The sequence below is a fragment of the Schistocerca americana genome, chromosome 4, assembly GCF_021461395.2.
Source record: "Schistocerca americana isolate TAMUIC-IGC-003095 chromosome 4, iqSchAmer2.1, whole genome shotgun sequence".
NCBI classification, from domain to species: Eukaryota; Metazoa; Arthropoda; class Insecta; order Orthoptera; family Acrididae; genus Schistocerca; species Schistocerca americana.
Window position 1 is genome coordinate 831,402,526 of NC_060122.1, and position 26,891 is coordinate 831,429,416.

The 26,891-nt window shown below is 36.3% G+C and overlaps 1 protein-coding gene across 1 annotated transcript in view; it reads left to right on the forward strand.

The window, feature by feature from the left end:
* Positions 1-26,891, forward strand: part of LOC124613837 (osmotic avoidance abnormal protein 3-like) — a 303,288-nt gene that overhangs the window by 155,278 nt on the left and 121,119 nt on the right. The window contains exons 6-7 of the mRNA XM_047142560.1: positions 442-676; positions 15,355-15,521. Coding sequence (XP_046998516.1) covers positions 442-676; positions 15,355-15,521 — 402 coding nt within the window. The remainder of the gene's footprint in view (positions 1-441; positions 677-15,354; positions 15,522-26,891) is intronic.

Here is a 26,891-nt window from a genome sequence, read left to right on the forward strand (position 1 = left end):
TATTACTTTAAACAGTTTATGCTACATTTATGTAAATCCAAGATTTACAACTTAACCAGACATTACCATGGGGGCATACTGAAAACTTCATGAAAGAAAGAGTTTTATACTTTGTATTCTAACATTATAGTGTTGTGTGCTTCCCATAATTAACATAGTATGAAAGTTGTTGAAGGTGATTTCTTACATGGAAATAAATTGTTTCTAGACGCATATCTATAGACCATATTTTCTCCTCCAATATGTGAAGAACATTTTCTGAAAATTTGGGCATTCCTCTCTACCTAGTGTATGGAGTAACACTTGTGTCTATGCATGTACATGAATATGTTCTTTATTCAGCAGTATTTCTCAGAGAACTGTTAATCCTCTATTTGTAAAAATGTAATGTAAATATATTTGTAATTTGCTACTGTAGATCTGTTATTGATCATTTTTCAGGATTCACTAGGTGGCAACACAAAGACACTTATGATTGCATGCCTTTCACCAGCTGATAGTAACTATGAAGAAAGTTTGAGCACACTGCGTTATGCTAACCGAGCAAAAAATATCAAGAATAAGCCCCATATCAATGAAGATGCAAAAGATGCACTTCTGAGAGAGTATGAACAGGAAATACAAAGATTGAAAAACCTTGTAGAAACATCTTGCACTACTCGTGCTTGGTTGTCAGGTACTTCACTCTTAATAGCTTTCTAGCTTTGTCTTTCTTACTAGTTTTATGTCTCAAAGAAATACACAGAAGTGTGTTATATTGAAATTAGTAAAGTTCATTGGTATTTGTACACAACTGAAGGTGATTGCATAAAAGCTTCCTGGATGCCATTCATTTCCATACCTACCAGATATGTGAGATTTTACAACAGAGTAAGGCACTTGTTCTCACAGCAAGTAATATTTGAAAGTGGTTGGATGGACATTGTAGAGAACTTCAGAAAATGGCCTGACCACTACATCTGCTAAACATGAACAGTATGAATAGAACAGAGTAGTTCATGGAACACAATGGAGAAATATTTATCATTTTCAAGAATTTTTTATGTGCATGCCAAGATCTGTACCCGCCCTTTGAAACACGTAGATTCATTATTTTTTCAGAGCCTTTCATCCTCTTCATTGGTCAATCCCATATTTTTTGGATTCACTTTGTGCTATTAAGAGTTGATGATCCTACAATTTAGTGTGGTACTGTCAGTGTGTATTTTTGAGAGAAATATCAATCATTTGCACGTATTCTGCTGCAAATGAATGTTGCATTTTCATTATTTTGCTACTCTGTAAACCTGTACAAAGCTAGGATGAGGTGAAGCAAAAGAAGGGTGAGTTTATGACAAATGAGAACAATAAGCAGAACATTTACAAAGTAAGGTAGAAATTCTGGGACCAACAAATCAAATAATTGCTAAAGTCAGTGATATGGTTCAAGGTATGGATAACAGAGATATTGGCAGCTGTGGAAAGGAGCAAGTACATCTGCTAATGCTGTTGATTGGAAAACTTTGTGCAATCAAAGCAGTTACATCAGTGCATGTACAAAAATGAGGTGGGCCAGTCAAAATGAAATCAGTTGTCAAAGACTGAAAAAGTGGAAGATGTAACATGCCAAGAATATTATATGCTATGAATGAAGATGGTCCTGATAGAAAGTTTCAATAATGTAAGTGATATTATGGTATAATCCAATTAATTTGAGGAAGAAATTTCTGAGAAATGTACATTTGGATTAAACCATTGTATGGAAGTGAATAATGGACCATGGGAAATCTGGAAAAGAAGAGAATTGGAAGAGTTTCAGATGTGATACTATAGAAGGATTTGAATACTGACAAACTGATAACATAAGAAAGGAAGATGATCTCTACAGAATTTTTTAGGATAGGAGAACATGGAGAAGAACAAGGGACAGGATGGTAGAAAATGTATTAAAACACCAGAGAATAACGTCATGGAAGTAGGGCTATCTCTAGAGGGGAAAAATGTAGGGGAGGACAGGAAATGGAATATATTCAAGAAATAGTGGGGGACATTGGGCGGTGAAAAAATGGTTGGTACAGGAGAGGAATACATAGCAGGCCATGTCAACCCAACCAGAAGATTGATAGCCTCCCCCCAACTCCCCCCCCCCCCCTCTCCCCCCCCCCACACACACACACACCCTGCATCCACAGACATACACATAAGTTTAATTTATTTGGCTCAGGAGTTCGTTGGCTGATAATTTATTTATCAATGTTTGGTCTTTGATGTTAAGAAACCATACAACCAATCAATGTGCTAAGTTATCCAGCCTGACAAATACAATGAAAACTGAATGCCGCATATGTGTGTTGAATTACACATTTCCTTGTCTTTTATGAGACATGTGATACCATGGGAACTGTTAACTGTCAGGTCTAAATCAACTCTCTTCACTACTGTCTCAATGAAATAGGCTTTAGAGAAAGGTCTCCAGTCTAACTTTTACCCATGAGATTAGTTGCTGCCATGATTTTCATTTCACCTATCTGCACAGTTGATGAATGACTACGCAGAACAGTCAGTTTGATTCACTTTCTGAAGGGACTGAAGTGATCTAGAGATAAAAAGAGTAGAAGAGTGGCGTTTCATTGCCAAAACAAAGTATAACGAAGTGACAGCATACAACTGTTAAGCAGAAAAGGCAGTGGAGTGAACCAAAACAAATTAGTAAAGAATTTTTATTTCTCACTTTTTATTTACAGTTGATTGAAATGATGATGTGTGTGTTTATCGGAGTGGGGAACAAATTTTATCTACAATTAGTTTTAGATAAAGGATAATCCAGGAATGTAATTTGGAAATTATACACTGAGGTACCAAAGAAACTAGTATAAGCATGTGTATTTAAATACAGAGATATGTAAACAGGCACAATATGGCGAGTGGTCAGCGATACCTATATAAGACAACAATTGTCTGTGCAATTGTTAGATCAGCTACTGCTGCTACAATGGCAGGTTGTCAAGATTTAATTGATTTCGAATGTGGTGCTATAGCCAGCACATGAGCGATTGGGTACAGCATCTCTGAGGTAGCAATGAAGTGAGGATTTTCCCATACGACAATTTCAAGAGTGTACTAGGAATCTGGTAATACATCATATCTCTGAGCTGAAGGCCCACTCGTATACCCTTGATGAATGCACAATAGAAATCTTTACACTTGCCTGGGCCTGTCGACACTGAAATTGGACTGTTGATGACTGGAAGCATGTTGCCTGGTCGGGCAAGTCTTGTTTCAAATTGTGTCGAGTGGATGGACATGTACGGGTATGGAGACAACCTCATGAATCCATGGACTCTGCGTATCAGCAGGGGACTGTTCAAGCTGGTGGAGGCTCTGTAAATGTGTGGAGAATGTGCAGTTGGAGTGGTATGGGGCTCCTGATAAATCTAGATACAACTCTGACAGGTGACATGTGCCTAAGCATCCTGTCTGATCACCTCCATCCATTCACGTCCATTGTGCATTCCAATGGACTTGGGCAATTCCAGCAAGTGCAGAATTTCTACAGAGTGGCTCCAGGAACACTCTTCTGAGTTTTAAATAGTTCCACTGGCCATGATGCTCTGCAGACATGAACATTATCGAACATATCCGGGATGCCTTGCAATATGCTGTTCAGAAGCAATCTCCACAGCCTCGTACGCTTACAGATTTATGGACAGTCCTGCAGGATTCATGGTGACAATTCCCTCCAGCACTACTTCATACATTAGTTGAGTCCATGCCACATCATGTTGCAGCACTTCTGCATGTTTCGGTGGATCCTATGTAATGTAAGGCAGGTGTACCAGTTTCTTTGGTTCTTCAGTGTATTACAGATATGCTTGAAACAGTCATTTAGAAAAAATGAAACAGTGAAAACTCCAGGATGGAATGTAACAGTATTATGAAAAGGAAAGTTGCTACTCACTATATAGCAGAGATGGTAAGTTACAGATAGGCACAACAAAAGGACTGCCAAAAATAAAGGTTTTGTTGGCCAGTAAGGCCTTCGTCAAAAATAGACCACCCACCCACCCACCCACCCACCCACCCACACACACACACACACACACACACACACACACACACACACACACACACACAAACTCACAAAAATGCAACTCACACACAGGACTGCGGTCTCAGAGAACTGAAACCACACTGCCCAGTGCCCAGTGTGGTTTCAGTTGCTTCGACTACAGTCGTGCATGTGAGTTGCATTTGCGTGTGCGTGTGTGTGTGTGTGTGTGTGTGATCTATTTTTGATGAAGTTATTACTGGCCAAAAGCTTTATTTGTGACAGTCTTTTTGTTCTGCCTATCTGCGATTCAGCATATCTGCTACATGGCCATTTAGAAATAAGATGTAAGTACTAAAAGCTTAAGTAAAACAAAGTTTGAAAGATTTGCAGAATGAAGGTATGTTGACCTCTTCTAATCTGTGAAGAGTAATAGAGGGGTTCAGGTCTCATACAACTGGTTCCTAAAAACTTAGTGAGAAACCAGAATCACTTCAGAAGGAATTCATGCCTATGGCAAATCATTGAGACTCTTAAATATCAGACAATTAACATAAGAATGGAAAATGTTGTTCTCATTTAGCTTGCCCATGGTGAGACAATCAGAATGAGAAACTTCCGATGACACAAACTGTAGAAAGTAATAAAGATGCATCCACCATGCTAATAAATGCATTTAGGAATGTCTCTAATATCAGTAAAGAAGATGCCTTTGGGTCAACAAACACATCATTTGTTGTCCCATTGGATTGTTAACACAGAGAGCTAACATGAGTGAAGTACCCATATTCAGTGGGAATTCCGCAAGGAAGTCAAAATGAGTGGAATCAAAATATAGAATGTAAGGTTGTGAGGTGGAAGAAAGATTGAATCTCCATTTGTAAGGAAAGAAATGCAAAATCATGGGTCTTCATTGGAGAAAATGGGAGATGAAAAGCACACAATAGGGAAATTCAGCCTATAATATTTTTAACCATTTCAGATCCTCTGGCTACAATTGTATACATTAATATTTAGTGTGTATTAGCTGCAACAGACACATCATGTTTACCACAATGAAAACCTCAGTACACATCTGTGAATGTTCAGTCTTTTCATCATACACATCTGCTACCACCTGTTGAGCATTACTGTAAAAAATATCAACAAGTAAATGTAGCAGTGCACAGCCAGGATTCACAGAAGTTGTTGGTTAGTTGTAGATTGTAGATTGTATTTTATTGGTCCTGTTGTCTACATAGCAGCTTATGCATAAGACATTGGACAAGTCAAGTTATAAATATACAGGCTGAAAGTAATTTCAAGGCATACATATTTAAGCTTACAATAATATACTTTACACACAAGTATTTATATAACACATTTCATAAATTTAAATATTCATCAATGGAATAAAAGCAGTGATGCTGTAAATATGACTTTAGAGATTTTCCAAATGTATTGACCTCAGTGATAGCTTTTATGTTTTCAGGAAGTTTGTTATAAAGCTTAACTCCCATGTGAAAAGTACCTTTTTGGCACAGTGCTGTGCTGATTTGAGTCATATGTAAGTTCCTGTTTTTTCTGGTAAAGTGCTCATGTATATCACAGTTTTTTTGTAGCCTCTGGTCCTTGCCTATTACATTTAATTTAAAGAACAAAAGGGTTTCCATAATGTATACACACGGTAATGGGGAATTACCAGATTTCTTAAACAGGGGTTTACAAGAGTCTCTAGGCTTGCACCCAAACAAGATTCTAATGGCCCTTTTTTGTAGTTTAAATGTGCTATTAGCTATTTTAGAGTTTCCCCAGAAGGTGGCCCCATATCTAAGACGAGAATGAAAGTACGCATGATATGCACTCATTACTGTTTTCTCACTACAGCATGATTTTAATGAACAAAGAAGATAACATGTTTTGCTCAGTTCTGTATTGAGACATTCAATATGCTTATTCCATCTGATGTTACTCTGCAGCCAAAGTCCTAAGAATTTGGTTTCAGTACCGTTACCAACTGGTTCGTCATTGATAGAGACTGATGGGATAAACATGTCCTTGTTAGGAACATTGTGGAATTTTAGAGCAACGGTTTTCTTACTGTTTATTACAAGCTGGTTACTCTGTGCCCAGCTGCTAAGTTGTTTCGTGACCGTGTTTACTGTCTGCTGTAACTGTTCATCGTCGTCTCCTTTTAATAGAATTGTGGTGTCATCTGCAAATATGATTGATTTGTGTGCATCAATATTTAAGCTTAGATCATTTATGTACAGAAGAAACAGAAGGGGTCCCAATACGGATCCTTGGGGTACACCACATTTTATTTGTTTATAGTCAGATAAGTGATTAGATACAGTTTTTAGTTCAATATTTGTGTGCTTGACGCACACTGCCTGCATACGATTTGTCAGGAAGGAACTGATCCACTTGTTGGACAGACCTCGAATACCATATCTTTCTAGCTTTGATAGCAGAATTTTATGGTCCACCATGCCAAAAGCTTTTGACAAGTCAATAAAGACTCCTATTGTTTCCTGTTTTTTGTCCATCAGGTTTAGGATGGAATTGATGCACTCATAGACAGCAGTTGTTGTTGACCTCTTATTTCTGAATCCATGTTGTTCATTACATAGGATGCTGTTTTTATTTATAAATTTCATAAGTTTCTCATACATAACTTTTTCCAGTACTTTAGAGATGCAGGAGGAAATTGTGATGGGTCTGTAGTTATTTACATTGTCTTTATCCCCTTTTTTATATACAGGAATAACTTTTGATGTTTTTAACACATCAGGGAAAATGCCTGCCTGAAGTGAGCAGTCGCATAAATGTGTGAGTACTTCAATTAGGTTTGATGCGCTCTTCTTTAACATTGTTGCAGGTATACCATCAATACCTGCCGATTTGGAATTTTTTAGTCCTTTTATTGCTTTAGCTACTTCATCTTGTGAAACAGAACTGATGTACATTGATCCTCTGCATGTACTTATTTTATATTCATTTGCCTGGATGCTCTTAAAGTTTGATTGTAACATGCTGCATATTTGAGTATTATTATTGTTGAATATTGTTATTATTATTTTGCATTGTAGTTATTGAATTATCAGTTTATTTATTAAAACAGTGAATATTACAAAATTATTAATTTTAGTCCATAAAAAGAAGACAAATGTTCAAAGTATGACCTGAAAATGGGTGCATATATTTGTATAAACCATACACCTAAAATCATTAAAAAAATCGTCTATGGGCATTAGAGCAGAAAGAAAAATTTTTCTTCCTCCAGAAAAAATTCAGGCCTGAAAGGGTCAAGGATTCCAAGATTCAGAAAAAAGTGAGTGAGATTTGTATTCAGACCCCTAGAGAGTGACACGGCACAATAGGGTATGATTCATAATGTGAAATCTGTATAGTATTTGAGGTAGCTTCAAAACAAAATCTCTGGCTGTATGAAAGGCATTGGAAGATGATATGAGAATTAAAAAATCCTACAGGGTTTAGTTAGTTACATATAATATTTTGGAAAGATCTTGAATCAACAAAATATTTGGTTGTGACTGTTAAGTGTCATGCTGATAAATTTGATAAATAAGTTGCCAGCTCACAACAACAACAACAACAACAATTTTTTTTAGAGATGGAGTAAATTAAATGCTTGGTGAATTATTTAAAACTAGTAGATGTTATGGGGAGAAATAGGAAAATGGAAGTCTCTAGAGTAAATTTCATGGAAGGAGAATGTTATGTTAGAAATCCTAAGATGAAGAACCTAGAAGAATATATATGAGACAATCATAGAGTGAAAACTGGAAACAAAATGAGGGTCACAATTAAAATAGGTTTCATGAAGATGAACTTGCATACAGTAGGACTTCGTGAAGTGTTTTAGTAACATGAACAGCATTTATGGTAAGATGAATACATGGTCATCAACACAGAATCAAGTAGGGGTAATGCTGGAGTAGGTCTAATAATGATCAGGAAAATAGAAATGTGTGCAAACTACTATGAGCAAGATAGTGTGTGCATCACCATAGCCAAGATGGACACAATACCAAGACTCATCACTATAGTATAAGTGTATATACCAGCTAGTTCCACAGAAGATGAAGAAATTGAAATAATGTATTATGAGAGAAAATAACATGAACTGAAAGTAAGTAGTGTCAGAATTAGCTGTCTGATGATAATTTTGCAAGAGTACAATATAATTGTTACTAACATGGGAGAAGGTTGTGTGAGTGGAAGAGATCTAGAGACACTAGAAGATTTTGGATACTTTGTGTAGTGGCAAGACAGAGATTTAGACACCAGATTTTAAACTAAAAATCTCAAAAAACATATGTGGACTTTGAGCATAATTTGTTGGTTATGTATTGCACATTAAAACAGAAGAAATTGTGTCAGTGGCATTTGAAATGCAGTGGATTTTATCCTTGGGAATAACTTTTACGGAAAGGTTACAGAGCTAATACTATTTATCATACTAAATAAATTTCTTAGTTTATGATAAGAAGAGTTATGGCAGAATGTAAATAGTTTAGGAGAAAAGGAGACAACACTCTGAATAATATAAAATTTTTATTTATTTATTTGTCCATGGATCATTTCTTATAATGACATTGGACACTTCATTTTTACATAAATCTTGCACATACATAGCAATTTACAAAAAAGTAGTACGTATACATATATTTTATAGAATATTCACAGAAAATGTCATTAAAGTACAATTGCAAAAAATATATATATACACACAATTTAATTTTTTATTTCAAGATATTCTTTTACACTGTAGGGGCAGATATTGATCAGATGTCTTTTTAATTTTCTTTTAAAAAGAGACATACCTTCCACCATCTTTATACATTGTGGTAAACTGTTGTACAGTATGCACCCAGCATTTACAGGTTCTTTGTCTGTTAATTTTATTGTTTGCCGATGACAGCAATATTATAATCACCAGTGAGACATCAGCACAAATGTTGGAAAATTGTAATGAATCACTGAAAGATGTCTACAAATGGTCTACAGAGAATAAAGTGACCTTAAATATTAAGAAAACAAATAGCATACGCTTTAGAATAAACAGAAAAAACAGTCCCCTAAAGTTAAAGCTACATAACACCTCTGTAGACGAAGTGCCCACCACAAAATTCCTAGGGTTGCATATTGACAGCCAGCTTAGGTGGAGTGAACATGTTAAAAAACTCACAAAAAAGATATCTACAACATGTTATGCACTTAGAGTTCTCTCCTCAGTATGCAGCGATGAATGTCTAAGAACTGTATATTTTAGCTATGTACATTCAGTCATAAGCTATGGGATAATTTTCTGGGGAAATAATGTACTCAACTTACAAACAGTTTTTAAAGTGCAGAAGAGAGCAGTGAGAATTATAACTAAAAGCAGTAAGTGGGCTCACTGCAGAGAACTATTCAAAATACTTGGTATTCTAACTGTTCCCTGTTTATTTATGTTCCACACTATAGTATATATAAAGAAAAATATAGTGAATTATAGTACAAACAGCATTTTACACAGCTATAGCACAAGAACAAGCCACTGCCTTCATCTAGATAGGAGAAACAAGCATAAGACCCAAAAAAGCTTCTTGTATCAGGGTGTAAAATTGTATAACAAGCTGCCACAGGAAATCAAAGAAATTAACAGCATGTACTGTTTCAGAAAAACTCTTAAACTGTATTTTCAGGAACACTGTTTTTACACAGTAAGTGAATATTTAAATGTTTGAATGTAATTTAAGTGACATAATGACATTGTATTGTATATTCTGTAAATGTATAACAAGCTGCACAGGACATCAAAGAAATTAACAACATGTACTGTTACAGAAAACCCTTAAACTATATTTTCAGGAACACTGTTTCTAAACAATAAGTGAATATTTAATTGTTTGAATGTAATTTAAGTGATAAATGTCATTGTATTTGTATACTCTGTAAATGCATATAAAAGTGTCAATGTATCTGCAAAAATCACTGTATCCAAACTGACAACATCCATACATTGCAAAATGTCTACGGATGGCTAATCAAATAAATAAATAAATAAATAAATTTTAGCCTGCTTCCTTCTATATGATAGTCATTTTGCCAGACAAATGTCTGCTTGTGTCTGTGTATGTGCGGATGGATATGTGTGTGTGTGTGTGCAAGTGTATACCTGTCCTTTTTTCCCCCTAAGGTAAGTCTTTCCGCTCCCGGGATTGGAATGACTCCTTACCCTCTACCTTAAAACCCACATCCTTTCGTCTTTCCCTCTCCTTCCCTCTTTCCTGATGAAGCAACCGTTGGTTGCGAAAGCTTGAATTTTGTGTGTATGTTTGTGTTTGTTTGTGTGTCTATCAACATACCAGTGCTTTCAGTTGGTAAGTTACATCATCTTTGATTTTAGATATATTTTTCCCACGTGGAATGTTTCCCTTTATATATATATATGTATAATAGAGGGAAACATTCCACGTGGGAAAAATATATCTAAAAACAAAAAGGGAAAAAGGACAGGTATACACTTGCGCACACACACACACACACACACACACACACACACACACACACACACACATCCATCCGCAAATATATAGACACAAGCAGACATATGTCAGTGGGAAAAAAGGAAATGGAAATAAAGCGAAAGTTGTTAGAGCTAACCGAAATGGTTGTTTAATAGGTGAAAGGAACTGTTTGTGAACTGTGAATGGTGGATTTTATAGCAGTGGTAGTGTTGAAAACGGAAAAAATTTTTTTGGTTATGGTTTGGAAGTGGGTTACGTATTATTGAGTATATATAGGCAGGATAAAATTGTATGGTAGATTACGGTAAAAAGGAGAAGGTGAATACAAAGTGAAACTACTTGCAGAAACAGAAAGAGAAAGTAAGATGACAGAAAAAATTTCAAAATGCAACAGTGACAATAACAATCGTAATTGTTGGGTTCAAATTAATGATATGAATATAATAGAGGGAAACATTCCACGTGGGAAAAATATATCTAAAATCAAAGATGATGTAACTTACCAACTGAAAGCACTGGTATGTTGATAGACATACAAACAAACACAAACATACACACAAAATTCAAGCTTTTGCAACCAACAGTTGCTTCATCAGGAAAGAGGGAAGGAGAGGGAAAGACGAAAGGATGTGAGTTTTAAGGGAGAGGGTAAGGAGTCATTCCAATCCCGGGAGTGGAAAGACCTACCTTAGGGGTAAAGGAGGACAGGTATACACTCTCTCTCTCTCTCTCTCTCTCTCTCTCACACACACACACACACACACACACACACACACACACACACACACATATCCATCCACACATATACAGACACAAGCAGACATATGTCTGGACTGTAAATTGTAAACAATTTTATGATAAATGTTCAATTAGGTCTGAAAATATACTGGATTATTATATACTGTGCATGTCCATGAAATACACTGGACTACTTTACTATTACATTTGTAATGGCTGTTTGTATTTTACCATACAACATTTGTATTTACTGTTTTGTTAAATATAGCTAACTTCCTCATTACAAAATAATGTAAAATTAATTTATTAAAAATTACTTGCAAATATGTTCTCTTGACCTGTCCAATATCGTATGTACAACCTTACAATTCTATGATTTGTATTAATTGTTTTGTTTAAGATACAAAATAATGTAAAAATCAATTTGTAAAAATTACTTGTAAATAGCTCTCCTGACCTGCCCAATATCATATGTACAGCTGTACAATACTATGATTGCCTGGATCAATAAAAATTCAATACAATACAATACAACACTTTGTAATGATGCATGATCTGTTAGTTTTACTAAAGGTTTCTTTACATACATAATTCAGTTTGTTTTAATAATTGTTAAATTAGTAATTTATATGTAAAAATTCATCTATTGAGTAGAAAAGGTTGTCACTCAGAAATTCTTTTAATTTGTTTTAAATGCTGATTGGCTATCTATCAGACTTTTGATGCTATTTGGTAAAGACTTAAGTGGCAGCATAATTCACCTCTTTTCTGTGCCAATGGTAGGTTTAAACAAGAATAATGCAGACCAGATCAGCCTTTCTCCTAGTGTTGTAGCTATGTACATTGCTGTTGCTTTTGAATGGGATGTGTTATTAATAACAAATTTTGTACGTGAAGAGAGAGAGAGAGAGAGAGAGAGAGAGAGAGAGAGAGAGAAATCATCTTGGAGGGGCTCCAGCTATTATTCTGATTAAATATGTTTGTGCAATGAGTACTTTTTCCATAAAGATGAATCACCCAAAATATTATGCCAGTGAATGAAAATGACCATAGTGAGCTAATTTATTGCTATGTTTATTTCCAAAATTTGCAATAACCCTAATAGCATAAGTAGCTGAACTCAAATGTTTCAGCAGATCATCAATGTATTTCCTCCAATGCAATTTCTTATCAATCCATATAACCAAAAATTTTAAATATTCTGCCTTAACTAGAGACTTCTGTTCAAACTCTATAGTTATTAATGATGTTATGCCATTTACTGTTAGATCTGTATGTCAAATTTTAATTGGGTTAATTGTCAGAAAACCACTTAATAATTTTGAATTATTTGCGGTTTCCTCAGCTAATTCTTGTTTGTTGGATGTGACTACTACACTTGTATCATCACCAAAAATAACTGGCTTTGCATCTTCATGGATATAGTGTGGCAAGTCATGCTATGATTTGTATTGACTGTTTTGTTTAAGATAGATAATTTCCTCATTACAAAGTAATGTAAAAATCAATTTGTAAAAATTACTTGTAAATAGCTCTCCTGACCTGCCCAATATCATATGTACAGCTGTACAATACTATGATTGCCTGGATCAATAAAAATTCAATACAATACAATACAACACTTTGTAATGATGCATGATCTGTTAGTTTTACTAAAGGTTTCTTTACATACATAATTCAGTTTGTTTTAATAATTGTTAAATTAGTAATTTATATGTAAAAATTCATCTATTGAGTAGAAAAGGTTGTCACTCAGAAATTCTTTTAATTTGTTTTAAATGCTGATTGGCTATCTATCAGACTTTTGATGCTATTTGGTAAAGACTTAAGTGGCAGCATAATTCACCTCTTTTCTGTGCCAATGGTAGGTTTAAACAAGAATAATGCAGACCAGATCAGCCTTTCTCCTAGTGTTGTAGCTATGTACATTGCTGTTGCTTTTGAATGGGATGTGTTATTAATAACAAATTTTGTACGTGAAGAGAGAGAGAGAGAGAGAGAGAGAGAGAGAGAGAGAGAGAAATCATCTTGGAGGGGCTCCAGCTATTATTCTGATTAAATATGTTTGTGCAATGAGTACTTTTTCCATAAAGATGAATCACCCAAAATATTATGCCAGTGAATGAAAATGACCATAGTGAGCTAATTTATTGCTATGTTTATTTCCAAAATTTGCAATAACCCTAATAGCATAAGTAGCTGAACTCAAATGTTTCAGCAGATCATCAATGTATTTCCTCCAATGCAATTTCTTATCAATCCATATAACCAAAAATTTTAAATATTCTGCCTTAACTAGAGACTTCTGTTCAAACTCTATAGTTATTAATGATGTTATGCCATTTACTGTTAGATCTGTATGTCAAATTTTAATTGGGTTAATTGTCAGAAAACCACTTAATAATTTTGAATTATTTGCGGTTTCCTCAGCTAATTCTTGTTTGTTGGATGTGACTACTACACTTGTATCATCACCAAAAATAACTGGCTTTGCATCTTCATGGATATAGTGTGGCAAGTCATGCTATGATTTGTATTGACTGTTTTGTTTAAGATAGATAATTTCCTCATTACAAAGTAATGTAAAAATCAATTTGTAAAAATTACTTGTAAATATGCTCTCTTGACCTGTACAGTATCATATGTACAACTGTACAATACTATGATTGCCTGGATCAATACAATACAATAATATATATATAAGAACAATAAGTGACCTAAGACTGAATCCTGTGGGACCTCATTCTTGATACTTCCCCAGTTTGAGGAGGTGGTGGTGGTGGTGGTGGTGGTTAGTGTTTAACGTCCCATCGACAACGAGGTCATTAGAGACGGAGCGCAAGCTCGGGTTAGGGAAGGATTGGGAAGGAAATCGGCCGTGCCCTTTCAAAGGAACCATCCCGGCATTTGCCTTAAACAATTTAGGGAAATCACAGGAAACCTAAATTAGGATGGCCGGAGACGGGATTGAACCGTCGTCCTCCCGAATGCGCCAGTTTGAGGAACCTGCTAATTTTTTGTGCATTATGTGAACTGTTTATTTGAAAGCTCTGCACTCATCCAGTTAAATATGAATTAAACCATTTGTGCACTGTTCCATGCATATCATCATACTTATCTAGAAGATTCCATGATTTACTCAATCAAAAGCCTTTGAGAGATCACAAAAAAAAAATCCCTGTAGGTGATGTTCAGTTGTTCAGAGCATTTAATATTTGATTAGTGAAAAATATACTACATTTTATGTTGAAACATCTTTCTCAAAACCAAACTGATATTTTGTTAGTACTTCATTTTTACAAGTATGTGAACCTACTCTTGAATACATTACTTTTTCAAGAATTTTGGATAAAGCTATCAGAAGTGAGACTGAGCAGTAATTGTTGGCATCACACCTGCCCAAATTTTTATGCAATGATTTAAAAATAGCCTATTTCAGTCTATGAGCAGAAGTGCCCTGTCTCAGTGAGCTACTACATTTGTGGCTTAGAGTCCTATTTATCCACTGTGAAAAAGCTTTTAGTTGTCTGATGGAAATACCATCAATTCCTTATGAGTTTTCACATTTAACTGAGTTTATTATTTTCCTAATTTCAAAAGGAGAGGTGGGTAGAATTTCAATTTTCTTTCATATATAGCCTTGTATTTTCTAATGAACATATTGGGCCACATTTGAACAAAATTTTCCCTGGATTATATGTAGGTCAAGAAAGTGGTGTTGATCTCAGATCCTGAAATCTTTCATACACTACTACATATAGTGAGTGTTGAAGGAATAACTTAAGGGACCTATTCCTGCTACTCTTCATGTGCTAGAAGAAAGTGTAGAAGGTCTTGTATGCAAGCATCACACGAAATAATTCATAGCCATAATTTTAGTAACATCAATATTATTTAGTTCCTGAAGAATGTCATTTCGTTCACCCACTATAATATAAGGATGCAAATAACTACTCATTTTGTTCCAAGATGTTAACAGTCATAGTGTGAATGCAGTTTTGGACTTTTGTATTTTGATTTTTGTACCTTATAAAGTCAATTTTCAAATTATAAATTATTTTGATTTTGAAGCAGATGAACAAATTGAAGAAGAGAAAGAAAAGTTGCGTGTTGAGTATGAACAAAAGCTAAATAAGATGAGACAAGACTGGGAAGTTGAACATGTCTCTAAGTGCAAGCTGGAAATAGAGATGCAAAATTTAAGAAACAATTTGGAATCAAAGAGATACAATACTAAGGTATGCAATGAACCTCTGTAATTCTAAAAATATGCTCATTCTTGTAAGTTAATTGTTTAACATAAAATAACATTAAGAAGTCTACATGTTACAGTATGATTGGATACATTAATTACTGTCTTCAGTTGTCCTGTCTCCTTTGGGATAATAAAACAAACAAATACTGGTAGTAGCAACAATTATGAAAAGGATAGATTGCTACTCTTCATAATGATGACATGCTGAGTTGCAGACATGCACTATGAAAAGACTATTACACACTGAGCAAGTCCAGTCACCTTTGGAATAAGTGACAAACAATTACTGGTAATAGCAACAATTATGAAAAGGATAGGTTGTCACTCATCATAAATATGACACGCTGAGTTGCAGACAGGCACTATGGAAAGACTGTTACCCACTAAGTATTTCACCAAAGCCTGCTTTCAAAAAGAAAACACACACATTCACACAAGCAGGCACACTTAACGCATACATAACTGCTGTCTCTGGCCACTCTGGTCAGAGTGCAAGTGTTCCATTGAACAAAAGCAACAATCTGGAGTGGGGCAGGGAAAGGGGATTTATAGTAGCAGGGTGCAGATGGGAGGAGAGAAGAGCATGCTGGGACTACAAGGCAACAGGTCAAGGCTGCCAGGTGAAGTGTCAGAAGGCTGTGGGGAGGGGAAGAATGGATAGTGGATGATGGAAAAGGAGAGGAGCAGAGAGTGGTAAATGCTGGTTGGTGCATTGACAGAAAGTGGCATATTAGGAGGATAAGGGTGTGTGAATTGGCAATATGTGACAGGATAAGGGGTGGAAACTGCTGGGTAGAGGGTGTGGGGTAATAGGTTATTGTAGGTTGAGACCAGGATAATTTGAGGCATGGAGAATGTGTTGTAAACATAACTACCATTTGCCTAATTCAGAAAAGCTGGCAGTGGAGGGGAAGATCCAAATTTCTTGAAGCAGTCACTGAAATCAAGCATGTCATGTTCAGCTTCATTTTGTCCTGCAGGGTGAACCACTTTGTTCTTGGTCACAGTTTGATGGTGGCCATTCGTCCTGGTTGACAGATGGTCGGTAGTCATACCAGCATAAAAAACTGGAATGACCGCAGCAAAGCTGGTATATGATGTGGCTGCTTTCACAGCTGGATCAGACTCTGATAGAATAGGATAAGCCTGTAACAGGACAGGAATAGGAAGTGCTGGATGGATGGAGCCGATTAAAACTGGACTATGGTGCAATGGAAGAAAGTCATTCGCTCGGATGAGCCTTGAATTGAATTGAATTGAATGAAATTTTATTGTCGGTTAGCTGTTACAGCAATTGACAAAGTCAAGTTACATATATACAAGTTATACAGTATATCAACATGTCACTATTGGTTTCTCATAAAATACAATATTTAAAATCAAATAATATGAAAACATTGCATCATAAATTACTCAGTTGAAGAAATTATGCTTTACTCTCCAAACCGATACCACTATGATATTTTACAGTCATAAAATTCCTGAAGTGAGTAGCAAGGATTTGCAGCTAACCAACTGAATAATTTGTCTTTCAATAAATCAAATGGAGCTTCTACCCATTCTTCTAGCAGTTTGTTAAACATCTTCATACCCACCACTTCATAGCTGTTCAGTGACTTGGATAATCTACAGTAAGGTATGTCAAGATGGCTACTATTTCTGGTTCCATGAGAATACCTAAGAACTTAACAGTATCCATGAAGTCTCTTAAACTAAATACAATCTTTTGAGTTTTACTCTCATTAAACAGGAACCCATTAGCTCGAAACCAGACTGATGCTTGTGATATAGTGTCATCTGCCACAGTTTGGAGCGTATCCATCTCTGAGCTGATATTGAAAAAAGTGATATCATCTGCATAGAGAATGGAGTGAATATTTATGTAAGATGGTAAATCGTTTGTCATTAGGATAAATAGCAGAGGTCCTAATACTGAGCCATGTGCACATTACACTTAACTTTAGCTAGCTGTGATCTCTGTATACCAATACAAACAATTTGTTTACAGTTGCCGAGGAAAGATTCGAAAATGTCAACTTCACTGTTTGTGATTCCGCAATAAACTAGTTTGTTGAGGAGTGAAATATGTTCCACACAATTGAAGGCTTTACTAAGATCACAAAATGTAGCCTGAGCAAAATTTTTTCCTTCATAAGCATTAAGCACTTCTTTAATCAGGGAGTCAATGGCATGGACTGTGGATTTGCCCTTCCTAAAGCCAAATTGCACCGCAGTAATAATGTTATTACATGTCAGATAATCACACAACTGGGAGCTGATGATGGATTCCAAAACTTTAGATAAAGTAGGTGTCAGAGATATTGGACAATAGCTAGATGGGTAATTTTTGTCTCCTTTCTTGTAAATGGGCACTACCCTGGATAATTTTAATACATCTGGGAATACTCTTTCAATTAGACATCTGTTTATACATTTAGTAAGAGGATATACTAAATGCCCAATTATCTTTTTTAACATATTACAAGAAATATCATATATATCTTCACTATCAGAGGGCCTAAAATTATTTACAGTGGTTAAAACAATATCTGGTGTGACCTCTGTTAAAAGGAATTTATCTTTCAGAGTGTAGTCTACATTATGATATCTAATGAGATCAGCTACAGTTTCTTGTTGCCTCCCATTGTTTTCCCTATTTTGGTTAACAGATTTTATACAGTAGTTATTAAATTCAACTGCTGAAATTTCTACCTCAGCTTTCTGCTTGCTTTTGGCCAATGAATTTATTATAGTCCATGCTTTTTTGCATTTATTTTTTGATGACTCAATGCTGACTAGGTTATGTTGTTTCTTGTCATCATTTAAAGCATGCTTGAATTCCTTTTGTGCTCTTGAGTACCTTTGTTTAGCCATATCAGATTTCTGAAGTCTGTAAGAATCTCTATACAACAACAACCTACTTTCGTATTGGCTAGTTGAGTGGTATACCATGGATTCTTATCCCTATGTCTATTACTGTTACTTTTAGGGCTAACTTTTCATTTGTGTTGAGGGCAGTTGGTCTCGAATATATTTATGAAAGAATGAAAAAAATCTATCGAACAATGTACTGGCAGAGCCCTGGGCATTATTGTTAAACATATGTGAGCAGTCATAATTACTGAGTGAGACCATGAAATTAGACAGTTTTTCTTGTGTTATTGGTCTTGTGATAACTATTTTAGGTTCTTTAAACTCCTTATTGTCCATATTAGCCCTATCTGTACCTATTTTTATCCAAACTGAGTCATGGTCCGAGATATTGAAGACAGCTACATCTGAAGACAGTAACTCTCTACTGACATTTGTAAGTATGTTGTCTTGTGGGTTTGCAGTTTGTAAAAATTGTCATAACAGGTTTTTAAATTCATTTACAGTGTGCACGTCTTTGTTTACATCAAATGCGGCATTGATGTCACCACCAATCACTATACTATATTTCTTCCACTGAGGACTAAGAAAGAAATTTATTAAAGTCTCAAGTTTTTCTAAAAATATTAGTGGACTTCCGTCTGGTGATCTATAAAGAGATACAATAGTAATTTTTAAATGATCCAGATATACACCTGTGGCTTGAAAATGTATCTCACTGCACAGAAATCCTAGATCTAGTTCATTACTACAATTTATTAATTCTTTCTTAATGTAAATTGATACACCCCCATGAATGTGCTGCTCTCTGCTGAAACTGTTTGCGAAGTGGAAATCATCTGGTACATGAGAAGATATTTTGTTTCATTTACACAGTGCTCACTTAAGCATAATGCATCAAATAAGTTCTCATTTGCAAATTCGTTTAAAATTACATGTTTTCCACTTATACTTTCAATATTGAGATGACCTATCTTGAGAGACAAAGTTGGTGAGTAATTATTTTTATTGGGGCAATCGTCATTATTGCTATATCTCTCTCTAGTGTTACCGACATTTATTATATTATTCTTATCTTTAATCTGGTCGTCCAGTGTGAATCTAGGCAAACCTGTTAGTCTCGGCCCTTCTTTGCTACCTCTAAAAAAGAGTTTTCCCTAAATCTAAGTGGTATTGACTCAGAGCTATCGATTTTTGCTATGCCTAATTCATTGGCTACTTTTGTGATTTCATTACTCACATACTTCCTTCTGAGTTGATTCAGATGGAGACCATGAGCAGTGTGGAATCATGTACCTAAGTTAGTTATGTTTACAAAACAGACATTTTTAAAGTATTTGCAAATTTTCTTAATTTCTCCATTTGCTCTTCTCACTTCAACATTCATACAAGACCAGGATGAAACATCATGCTGACATGGTATTGAAAAGATGAGGATTTTTCGTATTTTGTAGTTCCTGCAGTTTCTTCTTTTCTCGCTACGTTATTTGATCCAGCCAGAAAAACTGCCAGTTCCATAGCTTCTGCTGATGAAGAACCTGCTACAACATCTTTAAATTTTGTGCTAGGTTTTATTGTGGCTTGAATTGTTTTCAACTATATCCCTTAATTTCCTTCCTTGACTATCTACTTATAAATGTATTTTCACAGGCCTAGGTCTGCAACTGCGGCTTTATTTCTTGGGGTTTTCGGTTTCATTACTTCTATTGACAGTTGACGTATTATTTTTACTGCACCCATTATTCACTACACTTCTATTGACAGCTGATGTAATATTGTTGCTACACCTATTACTCACTTCACTTTCATTAACCTTACTTGTGTTAAGCACCTTGACTTGTGAGTCTACTTTATGTTTTTTCCTGTAGCATCAACATGCTCAAGGACACTAAATCTGTTTTCCAAGGGTGGAAAGTTTACACAGTCTTTAGCGTGTTTTGCAACAGAAATAGCCTGCCATTGTCTTTGTAGGTGGTCTACTGGCCTACAATGATTGCTTGGTTCTGTGTACAGGATGCTAACCTCTTCTTGGGAAATTTGTTTAATGGTTTTCGGAACTGGAACAGCAACATCACATGGAATTTGTAGATCTCCTTGTTGAAGTTCAGAAGCAGTAGTGCTTTCAGGAAGAGTTACTGTAGCATTCGATGATTGAGAATGTTCTGTATGAGCTCCAAGAACATCATCGCTACTTTCTACATCGAGCACTTCAAATCTGTTTGTTAGCGGAATATTTGCGGCCCTTCTTAGTATATCGGTAGGCCTACATGTATTACACTTCCATATTTTCGTAAATTTCTCATTTCCTTTCAATGAGCAGTTCACCTTTGCGCATCGAAAGTGAAATTTTGTTTCACATTTTGCACATGCTATACCACTTTTGGCGGTTTTCCCTCATTTTTTACAGTTGGTAACATATTTGTTACTGCTGTTTCTAGTATCATAATCAATTACAAGATCACTGTTTGTTTTACACTCACATTGATTGTTATTGGTATATTTGTATTTCAAGGCATGTACCTCTTCTAACAACATAGCAATAATTTCGACTTTGCAATTGCTCTTCAGTAGTGCTTTGTTTAGGTCATATTCATTACACCTTCTGCAACACCATAGTTTTTGTCTTGGATCTGCCTTTACACACGCGAAATAGTATACAGTTTTACAGTTTATGCATGTTTATTCATGTTCACAGTGCGTGATTTGCAGTAGCAAAGTCTTTGTATTGGCTCTTGCAATTCATAACATGAGGTACTAGCTCCATGTGCAATTTCAGTTTCGCGATTTTGGACCACCTCATGTCTTCCTTCCAAAACCTTTTTAATAACAAAACATGCGATACACATATCATCATGATATACATCAAAGTTTTTACATATTAAAGAATTTTTAACGTTTATGTTGAGTTTATTCTGGTAATTAACACAACCACAATTTACACTCAGCGCCATCTTGTTTCACACTGTTTCCTACTTCTGGCCGAGTTTACATCCCAAGAGTGAAACATGACAAGGATTTAGGCAGTTGTGTCATGGTATTCCATGGGACTAATGGTTACACTGCAAGGTTGCATTACTGCCAAGGATTATGTGACTATTTTGGCTGATCATGTACATCCCGTGGTACAGTGTTTTGTCTCCATTGGTAGTGCTGTGTTACAAACCAATGGGGCCTATGTCCATATAGCTCGCATCATGCAGGACTGGTTTTGTAAGCATGTGGATCAATGGTTGCTCTCACCTAGCCAGCACAGTCACCAGATCTCAATGTTACTGAAACATTGTAGTCTACTGTGGAATATTTGTTGTTGAATGCTATCCACTTCAATCAATGTTACCTCATATTGCCACTTTTTTGCAGGAGGAATGCTATAAGATTCTCCTGGAAACCATACAGGACCCGTATTTATCCATTCCAAGATAAATGGAAGCTATTCAGAATGCAAATGGTTTTTCTATACCATATTAGGCATGATAGTGTGTTTCCTTTTGCTGTGTCCATATTTTTGTCCACACACTGTATCTTCAAAAATAAGGTGAACATAGCTCACTCTTCTTAATCCCATGTTTCTATAAACATTTCTCTTTGTGAGTTTGTGTTACACTACCTTCCTTTCCCAGTTCACTTGGACAATGAGTAAATCTAATAATCATACAATCCTTGAAATAAAATACAAAATTACTGCTGTTTGGCATTAATTATTTGAAGTGTGAGATAGTGAGTAATGCCAGCAATGTCCCCTAGTGTCTCACTTTTCCGGTCTGATAGATAGGGATAGTTCACACAACAAAAAAAGTTTTGCATCACTTCAGTTCTGAGAGTTCTACAGTCTGTACAGAAAATTGGAATAGAGATAAACACAAAAATCATTTCCATCCTTTTTATTGCTCATGAAAACCACACATTGCATGTTGTACCACCATACTGTGAGATCTTCAGAGGTGGTGGTCCAGATTGCTGTACACACTGGTACCTCTAATACCCAGCAGCATGTCCTCTTACAATGATGCATGCCTATATTTATCATGGCATGCTATCCACAAGTTCATCAATGCACTGTTGGTCCAGATTGTCCCACTCCTTAACAGCGATTCGGCCTAGATCCCTCAGAGTGGTTGGTGGGTCACGTCAACCATAAACAGCCCTTTTCAATCTTTACCAGGCATATTTGATAGGGTTCATGCCTGGAGAACATGCTGGCCAGTCTAGTCAGGCGATGTCATTATCCTGAAGGAAGTCATTCACAAGATGTGCATGATTGGGGAGCGAATTGTCATCCATGAAGATAAATGCCTCACTAATATGCTGCCAGTATGGCTGCACTATCAGTCAGAGGATGGCATTCACGTATCGTACAGCCATTACAGTTCCTTCCATAACCATAAGCTTTGTACATCAGCCCCACATAAAGCCACCCCAAAACATCAGGGAACCTCCACCTTGCTGCACTCATTGGACAGTAGGTCTAAGGTGTTCAGCCTGACCGGGTTGCCTCCAAAAACATTTCCAACGATTGTCTGGCTGAAGTCATATGTGGCACTCATCGGGGAAGAGAATGTGATGCCCATCCTGAGTGGTCCATTCGTTATGTTGTTGGGACCATGTGTACTGTGCCCATCTTTACTGCGCTGCATGATGTCGTGGTTGCAAAGATGGACCTCGCCATGTATGTCGGTAGTGATGTTGTGTATCATGCAGCCTATTACTCACAGTTTGAGTCATAACAAGACGTCCTGTGGCTGCACAAAAAGCATTGTTCAACATGCTGGCAGTGCTGTCACGGTTCCTGCAAGCCATAATCTGTAGGTGGCAGTCATACACTGTAGTAGTAGCCCTTGGGTGGCCTGAATGAGGCATGTCATCGACAGTTCCTGTCTCTCTGTATCTCCTCCATGTCCAAACAACATTGCTTTGATTCACTCTGAGACACCTGGACACTTCCCTTGTTGAGAGCACTTTCGGGCACAAAGTAACAATGTGGACATGATTGAACTGTGGTATTGACCGTCTAGGCATGGTTGAACTACAGACAACATGAGTCATGTACCTCCATCCTGGTAGAATGACTGGAACTCATCGGCTGTTGGACCCCTCCATATAATAGGTGCTGCTCATGCATGGTTGTTTACATCTTTGGGTGGGTTTAGTGACATCTCTGAACAGTCAAAGGGACTGTGTCTGTGATACAACATCCACAGTCAACGTCTGTCTTCAGGAGTTCTGGAAACCGGTGTGATGCAAATCTTTTTTTGATGTGTGTAGAAGTAAATATAATTTAAACCAGATAAAATAGTAAAAGAGGAAGAATATACAGAAATCAACATGTAAGCCTCATAAGTACCACTCTCCAAAACTAACAAAGATTTTGAACCCCCTGATTACTTGCTTCTATTTAATAAATATTTTAAACAAATTTACACTGTATGGTCTTTTCCCTCTTTAGTTTGAGGAATCTGCTAAAAGAACACTGCTTTTGGATGTGCTATGTTTAACACCTTGTAAAGACACTCATATTTATGAAAAAAATTATACACCTCTTACTCTAAACTTGAGCTAGGGTGATAAACTTTCACCAACACAATATCACCTAACTCAAACTCTGGCCTTATTGCATTTATGTTATGCTCCTTTGTCCTTTATTCTACCCTTCAATTAACTCTATCCTTATATTTTCTTGAACATTATTACCATAGTAAATTATTCCAACTGGCCCCTTAAACAATCATAAAAACAGTTCTTCAATAAATCTTCTATTTAAGGGGAGTTTGTAGGGCCTATGCAGTCACTGTAAAATAAGCAAAGTTTATGTACCGTTATCTCTGGAACTAATGGAGACAACAATATAAAGTTCCATATGTAGTCTAATGGTAGCATTGTTGGTTAGTAATCAAAACATCCTTGTCCCAGGTTCGAACCCCACAACTGCTTAAATTTGTAACAAAAATGAGCATTGGCGGCCAAAGTCTTTGGTGTAAGAAATCATCCTCATTTTGTCAATGGCCTTGTCAAAGAGGATACAGATGCAATCATTAGTTTAGGGCACTCTCTTGCCCTTTGGGTGGTAAACTGCTCCTAAAGGCAGAAGAATCAATAATGATCAGTACTGTCATGATGCAGAAGGCAATGGAAACCACTACATTAAAGACACATAATGTGTATCTGCAAGACAGGTGTCCTATAACTAAAAAGGTGTCATTATGATCCCTCCTTTGGCAAAAGATTCTGGACTAGTGCCCCATTCCAATCTGTGGAGAGGGAATTCCAATGGGAAAGGGACCACGAGAAAAAGATTAAATAACTAATGAAAGGATTACATTCTACGAGTTGGGGCATGGAATCTCGGAAGCTTGAAGGTGGTAGGGAAAGTGGAAAATTTGAAAAGGGAGATGCAAAGGCTCAATCTAAATATAGTGGAGGGTCAGTGAAGGAAATGGGAGGAAGACAAGGAGTCTAGTCAGATGAGTACATATTAATATCACCAGCAGTAGAAAGTTGTATAACGGGAGAAGGATTCATTATGATTAGGAATGCAGGGCAAACCAATACCGACAATGGCAGTTCAGATATATATGCCAACATTGCAAGCTGAAGATGAAGAGACAGAGAAAGTATTTGAGGATATTGAATGGGTTATTCAGTACATAAAGGGAGACGAAAATCAAAGTCATGGGGGACTTGAATGCAGTTGTAGGGGAAAGAGTAGAAGAAAGGGTTATGAGAGAATATGGGCTTGGTACCATGAATGAGAGAGGAGAAAGGCTAATTAAAATCTGTAGTAAATTTCAGCTAGTAACAGTGAATACTCTATTCAAGAATCACAAGAGGAGGAGGCATACTTGGAAAAGGCTGGGAGATAAGAGAAAATTTCAGTTAGATTACATCGTGGTCAGACAGAGATTCTGAAATCAGATACTACGTTGTACACCTACGTCTACATGATTACTCTGCTATTCACAATAAAGTGCCTGGCAGAAGGTTCAATGAACCACCTTCAAGCTGTCTCTCTATGGTTCCACTCTCGAATGGCACGTGGAGAAACGAGCACTTCAATGTGTCTGTGCGAGCTCTGATTTCTCTTATTTTATTGTGATTATCATTTCTCCCTATGAATGTTTTTGCAATTGGACTTGAAAATTGGTGATTGAAATGTCATGAGAAGATCCCATCACAATGAAAAATGCCTTTGTTTTAATGACTGCCACTCCAATTCGCGTATAATGTCTGTGGCACTATCTCCCCTAATTCACTATAATACAAAATGAGCTGCCTTCCTTTGAACTTTTTTTATGTCACCGTCAGTCCCATATGAAGCAGATCCCACTCTGCACAGCAATACTCCAGAATAGTATGGACAAGCGTATTGTAAGCAGTCTCTTTAGTAGACCTGTTGCACCTTCTTAGTATGCTTCCAATGAATCAGAGTCTTTGGTTTGCTCTACCCACAACATTATCTATGTGATAGTTCCAGTATAGGTTATTCATAATTGTTATCCCTAAGTATTTAGTTGAATTTACAGCTTTCAGATTTGTTTGACTTATCGCATAATCAAAATTTTGTAGATTTCTTTTAGTACTCATATGAATAACTTCACACTTTTCTCTATTCAGGGTCAATTGCCACTTTTTGCACCATACAGATATCTGATCTAAATCATTTTGCAATTCGTTTTGATCATCTGATGACTTACAAGATGGTAAATGACAGCATCACCTGCAAACAATCTATGAGGGCTACTCAAATTGTCTACTATGTCATTAATATGTGTCAGGAACAATAGATGGCTTATAACACTTCTTGGGGAATGCCAGACATTACTTCTGTTTTACTCAATGACTTTCCATCTATTACTATGAACAGTAACCTTTCTGACAGGAAATCACGAATCCAGTCACACAACTGATGTGATATTCCACAGGCATGCAGTTTGATTAGAAGATGCTTGTTAGGAGAGGTGTCGAAAGCCTTATAGAAATCCAAAAATATGTAATCAATTTGACATACCTTGTCGATAGCTCCACGTTAGATAAAGGTAGAAAGGTCACAGGTATTTTCTGTGATCTGACTAAAGCTTTTGATTCAGTGAACCATGCATTACTCCTCCACAAATTACAGATGTATGGAATCAGAGACACTGCTTTAAAATGGTTTAGCTCTTACCTGTCAGGTAGGAAACAAAGAGTAATTTTAACTTCAAATGGAACCAATTATTCATCAGACTGGAAAACAGTTCCCCAAGGAGTCCCACAAGGTTCGATATTGGGTCCCTATCTGTTTCTTTTTTACGTAAATGACCTACCACTTGCTATTGATGTTCATTCAGTCTTATTTGCTGATGATACATCAGTTCTAATTGAAAATGAGGTATCTGAAAATATTCCAGAAAAAGCCAAAAACACTTTAGAAAAACTTGAATCTTGGTTCTATCAAAATGGACTAAAACTAAATGTAACTAAAACCAAAATGATGCAATTTGAAGCTAAA